Source organism: Bison bison, unplaced genomic scaffold, assembly GCF_000754665.1.
Source record: "Bison bison bison isolate TAMUID 2011002044 unplaced genomic scaffold, Bison_UMD1.0 scf7180017864487, whole genome shotgun sequence".
NCBI classification, from domain to species: Eukaryota; Metazoa; Chordata; class Mammalia; order Artiodactyla; family Bovidae; genus Bison; species Bison bison.
Genome location: NW_011495047.1, coordinates 878,539 through 893,929, shown reverse-complemented (window position 1 = coordinate 893,929; position 15,391 = coordinate 878,539). Strand labels below are relative to the sequence as shown.

Below are 15,391 nucleotides of genomic sequence, written 5' to 3'. Positions count from 1 at the left end.
TATATATACATATATTCACATTAAAGGTGTGTGTGTGTATATACATACATATATATACATACATATATATATATATATATATATACACACACACACCTTTATATATATATATATATATATGAAAGATCCCTTCACCAAGGGATCCCAACCCAGGGATCAAACCAAGGTCTCCCACATTGCAGGTAGATTCTTTACCAGCTGAGCCACCAGGGAAGCTCAAGAATACTAGAGTGGGTAGCCTAGTCCTTCTCCAGCAGGTCTTTCTGGAATCAAAGAAAGGTCTCCTGCATTGCAGGAGGATTTTTTACCAAATGAGCTACCAGGAAAGCAATATACATATATATACATATATATGTGTGTGTATGTATTAAATAATTGATAATGTTTGGCTATCTTCAAGTATTTATTGTACCAAAAGACATAGATTTCATGAGTCAGATTCAAAATGCATTTATTTGTTTTGTGATTAAATTTGCATCAAATTGACATGTTTAAAACATTGAGTTTTTCCATTTATGTTATGCATCATCATTTATTCCAATCTCCTTTATGCCTTTGACTGGTGTTTTATAGATCTGCTTTTATGGCTCCTGTAATTTCACTTCTTTATTTATAGATATTTTCAATTGAAATTTTAAATAACACTGTACACTGTAATTTAAAATTTTATTGCTCACATATTAAAAGCCTATTGATTTGTGCTTTTACTGAATGCTCCTGTTGTTTTTTCAGATGATTCTCTACTTTTCTAGAACAAAAGTGTATATAATCAGCAAAAAAAAAAAAAACCACGATAATTTGAATTCCTCTTGGTAGTTACAGCTGATTTTTTTAGTTACAGTATTTACTTGATTCAATATATTGGCTAAAAATTTGATAACTATTTTTAATGATAGCTGTAATATACAACTATTTTTAATGTCAGTTTTTCAATAGAAAAGAAAGTTGCTTGTATAAGAGAGATTTTTAATTATTTATTTTGTATTATTACTTAAAGCAGTGATTCTCAACTAATGACTAAACCACCCCATTAAGAAACATATCGGTATAGTCTTAATTTATCATTTATTCCAAGAATGCCAGCTGAATTTTACTAAATGCATTTCTGTTTTGTACCAAACTGAACAAATTCTTAGTCTTTATATTGTTTTATTTAGGTAAGTTATATTAATTAATTCGTTTCAAACCGTCCTGCTTCGCTTGAATTAATCACTCATTTTCCAATAAATTACTGGATTTCATTTGTTGCTGTTTTATTTAGGATACAACTTGGATGTTGCCTCAGTTTTCTCTTTTTGAGTTATCTTTAGCAGCTGTTTTAAAAATTATTTTATACATGCTTGCTAAAACAAATTGGCAATCTTCATATATTTTTCTATGCTATGGAATAGATTATACAACACAATAAGTATTTGATGACTGAATGAATGAGTAGAACATGCCATAAATTTATTTGAGCGAAATGTATTCTTGGAAATAAATATTTGATAACATTATGATTTTTGCTGTTATTGGTTCTCTCAATTTTTAGTCTTCTTTAGACAATTATGATCATTTATGTTTCTATATATAACTTATTTTTTCTTAATTTCAGAATGATACTCTATAGATATACATATTTTTAGATTACAATTTTAATCTCTTCAATATCTATTATATTTAAATCTCCATTTCTGAATTATATTTTGTTTTGTGTGCTTAGTTATTAAAGATTTACCAGTACTTCTAAAAAAAAAAAATCAAGTCTACTAATTTCCTACTTTGTAAATTACCAATTTCTGTCTTTATCAGGTATGTATTGATTTCATTAGGCTTGTGGTTATTTTGTTTCTGGTTTCTAATACTAACGACCTGATTCATTTATTTTTATATTTTCTTATTCAACAATAAAAGCATTTAATGTGATGACATGTATGGCCATGTCTTATTCAATTCTTATTACTGTTATTTTCCAAGTATTCTATTTATAAAAGTTTGATCTCTTTAATACAAAAGTTATTTAGGAGAAGATATATCATTTTTTTTCTTACATCTTGCAAAAGATTAAGGTAGTTGGCTAAAATTTTGTGTTAATCTCTGTTTATTTTACTGTGATTATCTTGTATATAATTTATTAAAATTTATTAAACTTTTTAATTATAATTATATTGGGGTAAACAAATGTATATTTTATATATACCAATTAAATTTTTACTAGTCATGTTTCTTCATTTTTTCTTTATAATTTTAATCTAATTTAAAGGTTTAAACTGAAAGAGGTAAGCAAACTTCATTACTTTCATTATTATTTTTGTTTCTATTAATTTCCTTTCTTTTTTTAGAGATTTACTTTATATATTTCATATATAAGATATTACGCTATCTGATATAAAACTTTCCTTACTGTATCTATGCTCATATCTATACTTTCATTACTATTTCTGTTTCTGGTAATTTCCTTTCTTTTTTTAGAGATTTACTTTATATATTTCATATATAAGATATTACACTATCTGATATAAAACTTACCTTACTATATCTATACTCATATCTGTACTTTCATTACTATTTCTGTTACTGGTAATTTCCTATCATGTTTTTTAGAGATTTACATTTCTATATTATGTTATCTAGTGTAAAACTTTCCTTACTATGCCTATTCTTATTAATCTTTTTACAATTTCTGGATTTTATTTGCACTCTTAAATTTTAGATTCAGTTTAATCTCTTTATTAGAACACAGTTTTTAATTTTTTTCAGTTCTTGGAAAGTGGAAGGTATATTTTGCTTTCATATGCGAACAGCATTTTAGCAGGGTCTATGTTTATAAGCCAAACCTTTGCCTAGAATCATTTTCCCTACACATGTGTAGATTCTTGCACTACTATCTTCTGACATTTAATGGTGTAGAGAATTCTAATGTTATCAAGCTTTATGTCTTCTTTTGTTTTTCTCTTACTTTTTTCACTGTTTTTTCTTGTGCTGTGAGGATTTGGAGCAGTCATGATTCTCAATGTTGTTCAAATGAAATGGAACTAATTCCAACTCTTTTATGTGTTTTTAGTTGTTTTAATTATTCTTTGTGGTGTCATTATTCTGGACTCTTATTTAAAAGAGCTATTACCAAAATGTGCTTTTATTTTCTGTTCTCTAATACCTTCTCTTTTATTATTTTTATCTCTTTATCTTATCTTTTCATTTGTGTAGATTCCATCAGTTTCTTTTTTATGTTGCCTACTCATTTCATGGAAAAGGGCTTGGCAATCCACTCCAGTATTCTTGCCTGGAGAATCCCATGGACAGAGGAGCCTGGCCGGCTACAAGTCCATAGAGTCGCAAAGAGTCAGATACAACTGAAGCAACTTAGCATGCACAAACGCACTCACTTTGAGGCAGCGGTGATTTCATTCTTTATTGCCATCAAGGTATTATTAAATTCCATCATTGAATTTAAATTCCATAACGTTCTTTATATACTTCATCTCACTCATTTTGTCTCATCATTTCAATTCAGATATTGTAGTCCCACCTCATATTTTATCTATTATCTCATAGAATTCATATTTTTTAAAGATTTACTGACAGCAGTAAACATGTATTATCTAAAATTTACTCCTTACTTCGAGAACGAACTTACGGTTGCCAGGGGCAAGGATGGGGGAAAGGGATAGTCAGGGAGTTTGGGATGAACGTGTACCCACTGCTATATTTAAAATAGATCAACAAGGACCTACTGTACAGCACATAGAACTCTGCAAATGTTATGTGGCAGCCTGGACAGGAGCGGAGTTTGGGGGAGAATGGATATATGCATATATATGGCTAAGAACCTCACCCAAAACTGTTGCAACATTGTTAATCAACTGTACCTCAATACAAAACAGAAAGTTAAAAAATAAACAATAAAAATAAATAAATAAAATTTACTCCTTAAATAAATTATATCCTCCCCCACCTTTTGCTTGGTTTGTTCTTCTATTATGTTACAGAGAATATTTTAAATCCTTGTAGCCTTTAATATTTCCCACTTATCTAACCTTGAATTATGATTCTTAATCTAAAATTTAATTTCCTATTGTAACAAAACCTCCAGCTGAAGCAAGTTAAAGCAAAAAATATATCCCCCTAAATTACTCTCATTCCTTACCTCTCATTGCCTGAAGCTATGTCAGCCCCAAGACGTGTCCAGGATTTCTTAGGATAAGCACTATGAAGCTGAACTTTCCCAAACACTCCTGAAAATAAAAGGAGCAACAGTTTGATAGGAAACTCCTTCCAAGAAAATTAAGACCACACAAGTAAAATTCATTGGAGGGCTTATTGTGCAAGATACGTGATACAGAAACTATATGTTAAGATGTCCACCTTAGTATAAAAAGAACATTTAAGTGCTTTATTTTCAGCAAGTCACCTATATCTCACATGGCTATGAAACATTTTTCTCTTTAAAGCTATAGAGAAATGAATGCTACATCCCATCTAGAAATCCAAGAGCTGGAAAACAGACCACTCTACCAGCTAACTAGTTATATTTCCACCATTAAGTGTCTCCAAACTATTTGCAACTCTGTTGGAAGCTAACTGGTTTTGATATTTTGTGTTATACAGTAGATTTTCCAAAGAAAAGGGTAATTTTGTTTCCTGAAGAAAAAGATTTGGTGCTATGAGCTTTATTTTCAGTGGTTGGACTTCAGATTTTTTTTTTTTTTTTTGCATTACAGATATCAAAGGATAGATCTCTAACTCCTTTGTTTCAAAATATAATTTATTTCAGACTCATAAATTAAAGTCTTACCAGGGACATGCTTGATGAAGTCCAGTTTTATTCCTTCAGGTCTTTCCTCTTACACATTTTATTGCTATTTAAAATCACAAGAGGCAAAATTCTCCATATTTTAGTCATCTAAATATGTTTTGAGCATGAAATCAAGCAGCACCAAAATTATGACTGTGCACCCTTAACATGTATATTTATTTGTTATTAGGTAAATAACCATAAATATAAATGAATATATTTATACATGTTTGAATAGAAGGTTCTAGTATTTTCTTCCTGCACCCAAATGGATTGATTGCCTTCATACCCCTGGATTAATGTACCCCTTGTACTGAAATCCAAAGATTTCATAATTTTTAGCAGCAAATGCATAAATAAAGGAAGTAAACACCAGCCAGGCATAAATAGTATGCTTTGGGCTTTCATCCAATGTGAACTAAAAAAGCTCAATTAATTAGAACTTAATCAACTATTTGTGTCAGCACCCACAATTTTACCATACTCTAATTCAGCAAAAAGTCAGAAGATAATAAAACTAAAATAAGGATTAGTGGAAATGAAAACAATATTCCCACTTTCAGGACATGTCGTGGAATCAGTCTTTCATAACAATAATATAATATCATCATTATCAAAAAATTAATCTTTTCCACTATTAGCTAAGAAATCTAGATAGGAGAGGGACATGGAGTAATTCAGAAGAATTTCTAACAACAAAGATTGTAACATAAACCATTTTATTTCCTTTAATTTACCAGAAAGATTTCCTGATCATTCCCAGTCACCAAAGGTTTACTGCAAAACGACACAATTTCTTAGTTGTTTCAAGGAGATTATAATACTTGAAGAGATTATTTTAAATTTTACTCATGCGGTGACAAACATTTCATTCCTTTTTCAATTTAGCATCAGAGAAATTTTCAAAAAACACTTTTTTGGCAATACAGCTGACATTGGGAATCAAGCCGCACACCCTCATATACTCCTAACACAAGTCCAGTTCACGTCTTTGGTGGCACTCCATGGAACATACTGGTTACCAGACCAAAAAAGTCTGTGTTCCTGTTATGATCCATCTAGTTTGTCAACTTGGAAAAAAGTAAAATATTCCTTAACCTCATGTTCATAAAAAGATAAATAGCACCTATGAAAAATCATTTGGAAGCAATAAAGCACTCTCAAAGTATTATATGGCAAGGGCTATACTTTATGAAACTAGGTTATCAAACTTCATACTATCCTACAATGATTGTTTCCATTTTACTGAGTGACTGAGATCTTATAAAATTGGAATTGAAAAAAAAAATAAATAAAAAAAAATAAAATAAAATTGGAATTGCCATACAGAGAAAATAAGAAAATACCAGAAATCTATAAAAAGTCTCCTATACTTTTCCCTTAAAACTACTTTATTGTGTGGCCCTTACATTATACTTATACAAGCTCAGTCCCAGTTTCTTTGTTCTTCTGTAGATGAATTTTAAAATAGGACTTGGTACTATGGCAGTTTCAAATAAGAAACTGTCAACAGTAAATGTTTCTTAATAATCTTTAGATCTAGCAGTTAAAAATATTATGAATAACTACACAGACTGTCCAGCTTTTGGTTTCTGACCAGTCTGGATAAAAATCTAAGGTTCTAACAGCATAACACTCCATGGGTTTCAGCATATTGTTTATCATTTCTGAGTCTTAGTTTTGACATATCTAGAATGGATACTCCTTACCAGAGAGCCATTAAATGAAATCATAAATATAAATTCTCTGGAAGACTGCCTGGAATTTGGCAGGTGTTCTATGAATGATACTTCCCTATCAGAAATACATATATTTCATTTTTAATAAGAATGGCATTATACTCTTACCAATTGTTCCTGGATCAATATGAATTCCACTGAAACGGTCACAAAAGACTCCCTCTGAAGCTCTAAGGAGAATTAGAAGCTTTTTTTCTTTTTCTAATGGATTTTCTGAAGTACCTGTTTAAAAAGAAAAATATATAATGTAAATTTATTTGAAGTTAAGGAGATAGAAGGAAGTTGTGATGTAATTTTGAGGGTGCAAAATAGATGCTATAAAATAGAGCAGGTGGAAAACAGCCAATGTTGCACAGATGAAATAAGAAAAGGTGGAGAAATGAGATGCAGCAAACTTGTCTGAGGGAGACTGGATTACTGCTCAGCAAATATTTACTCTTTTTAAGGCAGAGTGTACTTTCCTGACCTATTAACAGTGAGCCTGGTCACATGATTTGTTTCGGCCAATGAAATTTGGGTAGAAGTGACAGTAATGCCAGTTCTGAGTTGATGCTTTAAAATGCTGGACAAGTTTCATCTGATCTTTTATAATAACATTTCCTGCCATGCAAGGAGAATTCCTTAAATAGCCCCCAGGGTCTGGATGAAGAAACATATGCAGCAGACCCAAACAAAACCCCTTAGCTGGAACCAAGTCAAACCGAGTCTGGCATCAATATTTGTTGTTGAGAGCCACTGAAACTTGGGGATTCTTTGTTACCCAGCATTATTCCAGCAAAACCTGACATACACTGTCTATGGCTGGATCCCCACATTGCTTTGCATGTATTTTAACAATTAATCTTCACAACACACCAGAGAAGTAAGATTCTCATCTCAGTGTTAAATACTCATACAGAACGAGGAACAGGGGCTAAGGAATTCATCCAAATTTATCCAACTAGTAAGTAATGGTCTGAATTTGAACAATGATCTGTTTGTGCTGTGTTTTATGAAACAAATAATAGGTTATTATTTAAGCCTAAACTCTTTTAACAGCATAAGGACACAATCTTCAGGCTGTGATGTTCAATGAGCAGTTGTTGATGTAAACTGCAGAGTTTGGTCACTTTCACAGAAATAGAATTGTTTGGGGAAATTACTGAAACTGTGTTTCTGAGTATGAACCTATCAAAGATTATTTTCTTCAGGAATATATCTTCAGGAATATATCGCTCAGTCGTGTCTGACTCTTTGCGACCCCGTAGACTGTAGCCTACCAGGCTCCTCTGTCCATGGGATTTTGCAGGCAATAGTACTAGAGTGGATTGCCATTTCCTTCTCCAGGGGATCTTCCCAACCCAGAGATCGAACCCGGGTCTTCCGCATTGTAGACAGATGCTTTACCATCTGAGCCACCAGGGAAGTCCTGGAATATATCTTAGAGGATATGAAATATTACAAAGCCCAGGTAGCACTAGTGGTAAAGAGCCTGCCTACAAATGCCAGTGCACAAGTAAGAAATGCGGGTTTGATCCCTGGGTCTGGAAGATCCTCTGGAGAAGGAAATGGTATTCTTGCCTGGAAAATCCCATCGACAGAGGAGCCTGGCAGGCTACAGTCCATAAGGTCGCAAAGAGTCAGACATGACTAAAACAACTTAGTACACTTATTAGATTTTTAAAGAAGCAACTAATGAGAAGATTATCTCCAAACTGGATAAGAGAAGCAGACAAAACACATCTGCTATCAAACATGTCTTTCCACTTTGAAATGCCTGAAAACATAACCCAGAATGAGGCTGCCAAATATGATAAGAAGTAAATGGAAACTTAAAATTTCCCGGTTGTTCTTTTGGCTAAGTGGTCTTTCAGGGGCATAAAATCATGTTCCCCAGTTGGCACCCCATGTATACCTGGGTAGCCAAAAGCTCAGTGTGAGTTGCCAGCTTGCTGCATACCTAGCTCTATAGTCCAGGCTTCATAGCCATCGGTCTACAAACGAGTGTTCAAAGTAAGACTCAGAGAGATAAGTAAATTTTCCTGGAGTCAAACAGTAGGCCAATGGGCATGCAAGAATTAGACCCCACAGCCTGTTTTCTCAGTAAGATGGTACTTGGTGGCTCCACCTAGGTACTCAGCTGAGTGGCTAATATATCCTCTTAGCCAAAACAAAGACGTGCTAGAGCAGAAAGAAGGGATGCTGGGGAGGAGGAGAATGTTCAGAAAATGTGTGCGGTGTAGCTCTTATCTGGCGGTTTGAAGTCTGTCCAGTAAGCTGTTTTCCAACTGTGATTTCATTTATTTCACGGAGGGTAGTTTAGATTCTTGGGGGGAAAATGGCCTAGCACTAAACAGATACCAGAGAGAAAAAAAAAAAAAAAAAGTAGGACAGCTTTTGCCCTAGAGAAATGTATGCAGAGTCCCACGAAAAGAGTTCAACGTTCCTCTAAAATCAGAGATTAAATCAATTATGCAACCCAAAACAGCAGCACATGCGGAGCTTTCACAGAAAGTCTGGGCAAAATTAGTCAGCCTGCCGTGATCTTTGGGTATCTGAAATGGCCAGAGTTTGGATTCTTCACTGTGATGTGGGGGAAGGGAAACATGGAGAACAGGGACCAAGCAGAAAGAAGGCAAGAATGACCTAAGAGAAGGAAAGACATGCTATGTTAACATGAAAACAGTGTCTCTCGAATGTGTAGAAGCTGTTCAATGAGAAGCCTTAAAGTTCAAACTCCTCACTGAATGCTCAAATCCAGCAAAAGAAAGGTGAAGCGCCCTCACCAGCCTGGGCTTTGTCCCTAATTGAGAGGAACCATAGCTAAGAGAAGGATCTAGGAATCATACAATCCTCCGATTTTCCTCTCTAAAGCTGCTTAGAGATGCTCTAAACTGTAACAAAAGGCATTTTCAGGCTTGATGGATGCAGATACTCACAAAGGAGGGGAAATTGTTGTTGCCATGCTGCAGAGACAAGCCAGGTGTTTTTGCATACATGATTTCACTGAATTCTCACAACCCAGTGATGGGTATCGCTAAGGTTCTCATGAGGAGATGGCAACAAAGAGAGGTTAAGGAGCATTTAAGAAATGACACAGCTAAAGAGCGGGGGAGCTGGGCTTAGGCTGAAAAGTCCCATCAGTGAACACGTGGCCACAGAGGAACAGGAAAGAAGTAAAGAGAAGTTGTCACAATTTAGGATGATGGTGGGCAATGGAGGGGAAACAGAATACGTTCCAGATGCTAAAATCACCTGGGGAGATGGAAGGAAAGTAAGTTCTGGTATATAAAAGATAACTGTTATTATAATGATTTGAGGAATATGGTACAAATGGATTCCATGAACTTCAAAGGTAAGAAAAAGGGAAAAGGGCCTTATATGATTTTATTAACTCTTTGGTATAATCAATTACAAACCTAGTTTACAGGTAAAGTCCACCCTTTGGGCATGACTCTCCATACCTGGTAACTAAGCCAACATACACTGAACTACTTACTTTCTGCTCCCTCTACCCTCCTATGTGTCCGTGAGATTCCCCAGGCTTTTATATGCCTGCCTCATCCTGTCCTGTTCCTAATCACCCCTCAAAACTTGGCTTCACTGTAGTTTATTTCTAAAAGCCTCCTATGACTTTGAACTAGATGTCCCCTTGTGTGCATAAAAAGGTCCAGGCCCCTTGTTGCAGTAAGTCTCCTTTGAGGAACTTGCCCTAAAGAAACAATATGGAACACAGGCAAAGGTCAATGCCCAAAGTTCTCCTCTGCAGTGTTATCTATTTATAATTGCGAACATTGGAAAATGCTTTGAAATAGCAAATGATTGGAAACAAATTTATGCCTTCAGAACTACTCCCTTCCCCTGCCTGTCAGTTTCCTTGCCATGCTAAAGAGCTGAGCCACCTTAACCAAGTCCCCAAACAAGACCAAACCAAGCTCAGAGGCAACCTTCTCTACGATCCTTCCTGTCAACTACATCTGTGTTAAGGGGCCTTCTGTGGGCTACCACACATCCCGTGTTTTCCCTCAATGCTTCAAAACTATATTCTAAATGCCTTCTATTAGGCTTCCTACTCTTTACAGTACACTCCCGGAGAGAAAAGGCTGTGTCTTTCTAGCAGAGTTCACTTATGGTTTGTCCCCCAAACAGTGAACTAGGTAATTTTAACCAGTCCTCTTGCAGAAAACAATCAGATACTCCACAGTGAAAAAGACTCATTTCACCCATAAGAATACTAAGTATGTATGTGCCTAGCATCATAGCTTCAGAGTAAATAAAGCAAAAATTAAAAGAAGTATAAGGAAAAGTAGATATACCTAAAATAACAGTGTCAAATTAAACACAACTGCTCATAAAATAAACAAGGAAATAATAAGGATGTAACAGTTTTGACTAATACAATTAACAAATAATAGGTGTAGATGGGAAATAGACTCATAAAGAAAACATATTCTTTTCAAGCTTGAATAAAACATTCACAAATATGGATCATATGATGACCCTAAAGCAAATTTAGCAAATTTAAAAGGATTAAAACCATACAGCATATGTTTGCTTACCATATTTCAGTGAAAATATACAGTTCATCTAGGGAAAGATCTATAAAATGAATTATACTAAAATAAAGGTTTTCCAGTTATCTAGAAACACCATTAGAAGACTGAAAAAGCAAGCCACAGATTAGGCAAAGGTATTTGCAACACATATAACTAACAAAAGGTACTTTCCAAAATATGTAAGTGACTTCAACAAATCAATATAAAAAAGATAATTCATCATTTAAAAGGGGGCAAGAGAGTAGCTACTTCAAAAAAAAAGATACCAAATAGACAAGAAAAATTTCAAAAGTGCTCAAATCACATTAGAGATACACAAATTAACACAATCATGAGATCCCATTACATTCCCACTAGCATGGAGAAGGCAATGGCATCCCACTCCAGTACTCTTGCCTGGAAAATCCCATGGATGGAGGAGCCTGGTAGGCTGCAGCCCATGGGGTCGCTAAGAGTTGGACACGACTGGGTGACTTCACTTTCAGTTTTCACTTTCATGCATTGGAGGAGGAAATGGCAACCCACTCCAGTGTTCTTGCCTGGAGAATCCCAGGGACGGTGGGGCCTGGTGGGCTGCCATCTATGGGGTCGCACAGAGTCGGACACGACTGAAGTGACTTAGCAGCAGCAGCAGCAGCATGGATTCCTGTTTATGTGCTCTTTATTTTATGAACTTGTCTGTACATGTGTTATATTTTATACACATGTCATATTCTAAACACAGTAAGTGATTATATTTCAAGGATACTTGTCAATAAGTACTTATTCATCAAAAGAATGAAAATTGGTCAAAATTACGTTTGTTTTTCTGCTTCTCTAAACCATTAAATGTTTTAAAGCTTTAATGAAGTATAACTGACATACAAAAAATGCATATTTTTAAGGTTTATTTACCAAAATGGTTACTGTTAAGTCAGTCTAGTAGAGACAAACCCAAGATAGATCGTGCTTTAAAACCTATACATTTAAGAAAAATGTGATGTTTGTCAGAGAACTAATATCCATCTGAAAATAGATAATTCTATTCTTGATCTGATATTGAAATATGTGTTATTTAACTGTGGGCTACCAATCTTCTTAGGACCTCACAGAAATGGAGTTTAGTGCTTGCTGAACCTATAAAGAACACAGGTTTTATGCTTTTGCCCTTGTAGTTAAATAAGTACAATATTTATAAGCCATATTATTTTGATTTCACCTTTTTATTAACCAGTAGTTTGATTAGAGAACGATCAGTGTAGACAGAAACTGATTAGTTGGCTGATGGTCTATATTAGTTAAGTTACAAACTATTTAACAGATACCTATGTACCCTTAAATTTACATATGAAATATATAGTTAATTTGTTATATTTTTAATCATAAACTTGAAAGAATATATTTTTTTTGGCTTGGGTTTTTTATTTAATATATTATTTTTAAACAAACATCATCTGAGGATTCTCTCTGGCAACTCAAGAAGTCTGACTATTGGGTATTGTGGCTTTAAGCTGGAGGATATGTTTTAATCTACACTTTTCTCTGGTTTGTCTCCTTCTTATTACTTAATCATCCAATGAGCCTTACAGAACTGTCAGTTTGGAAGGCAATAAACTGTGTATGGATTTTTCTTCTTCTTTAGGATTGAGACAGTCCCAATCATGGAAGCAATGAAACTTCCATACACGTAGTACTTCATTTCCTGACAATCAAAGTCATGTGCTAATGATGACCTTAGGCTCCTGGCTACAAAGTGAGACAGGGCTGACAAATACCCATCATGGGCTCTGCAAAACAATATGTGACAACTTTTAGGCTAAAAACCCAGTTCCTACCATAATTACTGAGTGACTAGGCAGTGCATCATGTGACCTGGCTCTGACAGGCCAGGTACAATGTTCTGCAGAGTCCTCAGGGACACTGAAATGTGGGGCATGTGTTGTTTACTTAGGGATCAAGGAGATTTCTGTGAAGTTTTAAAGACACACATATATTATTACTGATTATCCCTCTCTGAAATTCTCCTACAAACTATCACGAGAGAATTTTCATTTGCAATTTTAAAAGTATGCATAAGATTAAAACACTTTCCATCGAGTTGCACATTTGGATCAATAACATGTTAACATCACTGATATCTAAGATAACAAAGCACACAAATTAAAGCATGGAAATGATGTCTCATCTGAAAAAGGACAGTGATGTAAAGGATGCGTACAGACAGCTATTCCTGGGCAAAGAAATACAAACATTTAAAACACTCAACAAACCAATGTTTATTGAACAGGCTTTGAGTCAGGCATTTTTATAAGTCTTCCTCTCCTAGACAGAGTAAGACTGAAAATACTTTAGATTTGTACAAGATCACCAATTTTTTCAATGTGTTTTTACCCCCGTTTATTTCTCCCATATGGGGGTGGGGAAACATAGTCGCTTATACATTAACACTACAAGTCCGTCCTCGCAGTTGTTGAAATTTAAGTGTCAGGAGACTGGATGTATTGCAAGAAAAAGGTATTAAGCTGAAAGACAGACTTAGATGTGTTCATTCATTTATATATACACTAGTCAGTCATATGGCACATTATCAGAAGTGTACTATGTCCTAGGTACAAAGGTTACAAAAATATTGTAAAGTCTATCATCTAATACAGAGAAGACATTCATGAGAACATACCATTTCATAACATAAAAATGAGTGCAATAATGATGATATGAATGATAGAATGAGCCAGAAGAAAAGATACACTAAAACCTACTGAATGGAGACAGAAAATGTTCATAGTAAAGGTAATCCTTGGGCAAAGGCTTGAAGGACAAAGATTTGAAGTGACTAAAATAACTTCTAACTCTGGTCCTGCTCTTTACCAGCTATGAGACCTTGGAACCAATCAATAATCTCTGTGGGTCTCAGTTCCATCATCTACATGCTGATACAGATGATTCACACAATCTCTGAGGTCTAAGATATCATAGTTATAAGTCCACTATTGGGGAATTTTCCAGAAGTTGTGTAACAAGTTGCTAAACTAGATTTATGATCCAGATCTCTAGAATTCCCATATTCATGAATGTCTTAAACTAATTTCTGTCTTGTTAAAGTCATACGCATAAGATTATAAAAAAGTAGCTATTTTGGGGAGGGGATGAGATGTATGGAGAGAGTAACATGGAAATTTACAATACCATATGTAAAATTAAACAGCCAATGGGAATTTGCTGTACTAAAAAGAGCAGAGCCTGGTTTAAAAATAAATACAGGAAAGCATTCACAGCAAAAAAATCTATTCATAAAAATCAGTTCAGTTGAGTCGCTCAGTCGTGTCTGACTCTTTGTGACCCCATGAATAGCAGCATGCCAGGCCTCCCTGTCCATCACCAACTCCCGGAGTTCACCCAGACTCACGTCCATCGAGTCGGTGACGCCATCCAGCCATCTCATCCTCTGTCGTCCCCTTCTCCTTCTGCCCTCAATCCCTCCCAGCATCAGAGTCTTTTCCAATGAGTCAACTCTTCGCATGAGATGGCCAAAGTATTGGAGTTTCAGCTTCAGCATCAGTCCTTCCAGTGAACACCCAGGACTGATCTCCTTTAGGATGGACTGGTTGGATCTACTTGCTGTCCAAGGGACTCTCAAGAGTCTTCTCCAACACCACAGTTCAAAAGCATCAATTCTTCAGTGCTCAGCTTTCTTCACAGTCCAACTCTCACATCCATACATGACCACAGGAAAAACCATAGCCTTGACTAGACGGACCTTTGTTGGCAAAGTAATGTCTCTGCTTTTGAATATGCTACCTAGGTTGGTCATAACTTTCCTTCCAAGGAGTAAGCGTCTTTTAATTTCATGGCTGCAATCACCATCTTCAGTGATTTTGGAGCCCCCAAAATAAAGTCTGACACTGTTTCCACTGTTTCCCCATCTATTTCCCATGAAGTGATGGGACCACATGCCATGATCTTCGTTTTCTGAATGTTGAGCTTTAAGCCAACTGTTTCACTCTCCTCTTTCACTTTCATCAAGAGGTTTTTTAGTTCCTCTTCACTTTCTGCCATAAGGGTGGTGTCATCTGCATATCTGAGGTTATTGATATTTCTCCCAGCAATCTTGATTCCAGCTTGTGCTTCTTCCAGCCCAGCGTTTCTCATGATGTACTCTGCATAGAAGTTAAATAAGCAGGGTGACAATATCACAGCCTTGATGTACTCCTTTTCCTATTTGCAACTAATCCGTTGTTCCATGTCCAGTTCTAACTGTTGCTTCCTGATCTGTATACAGGTTTCTCAAGAGGTAGGTCAGGTGGTCTGGTATTCCCATCTCTTTCAGAATTGTCCACAGTTTATTGTAATCCACACAGTCAAAG

The 15,391-nt window shown here is 35.2% G+C and overlaps 1 protein-coding gene across 1 annotated transcript in view; it reads right to left on the bottom strand.

Moving 5' to 3' along the window:
- Positions 1 to 15,391, bottom strand: part of PKHD1 (polycystic kidney and hepatic disease 1 (autosomal recessive)) — a 443,812-nt gene that overhangs the window by 140,029 nt on the left and 288,392 nt on the right. Inside the window, exons 55-56 of the mRNA XM_010863025.1 lie at positions 6,622 to 6,735; positions 4,127 to 4,214 (exon numbers count right to left, since the gene is read on the bottom strand). Of these exons, the coding sequence (XP_010861327.1) occupies positions 4,127 to 4,214; positions 6,622 to 6,735 (202 nt within the window). The remainder of the gene's footprint in view (positions 1 to 4,126; positions 4,215 to 6,621; positions 6,736 to 15,391) is intronic.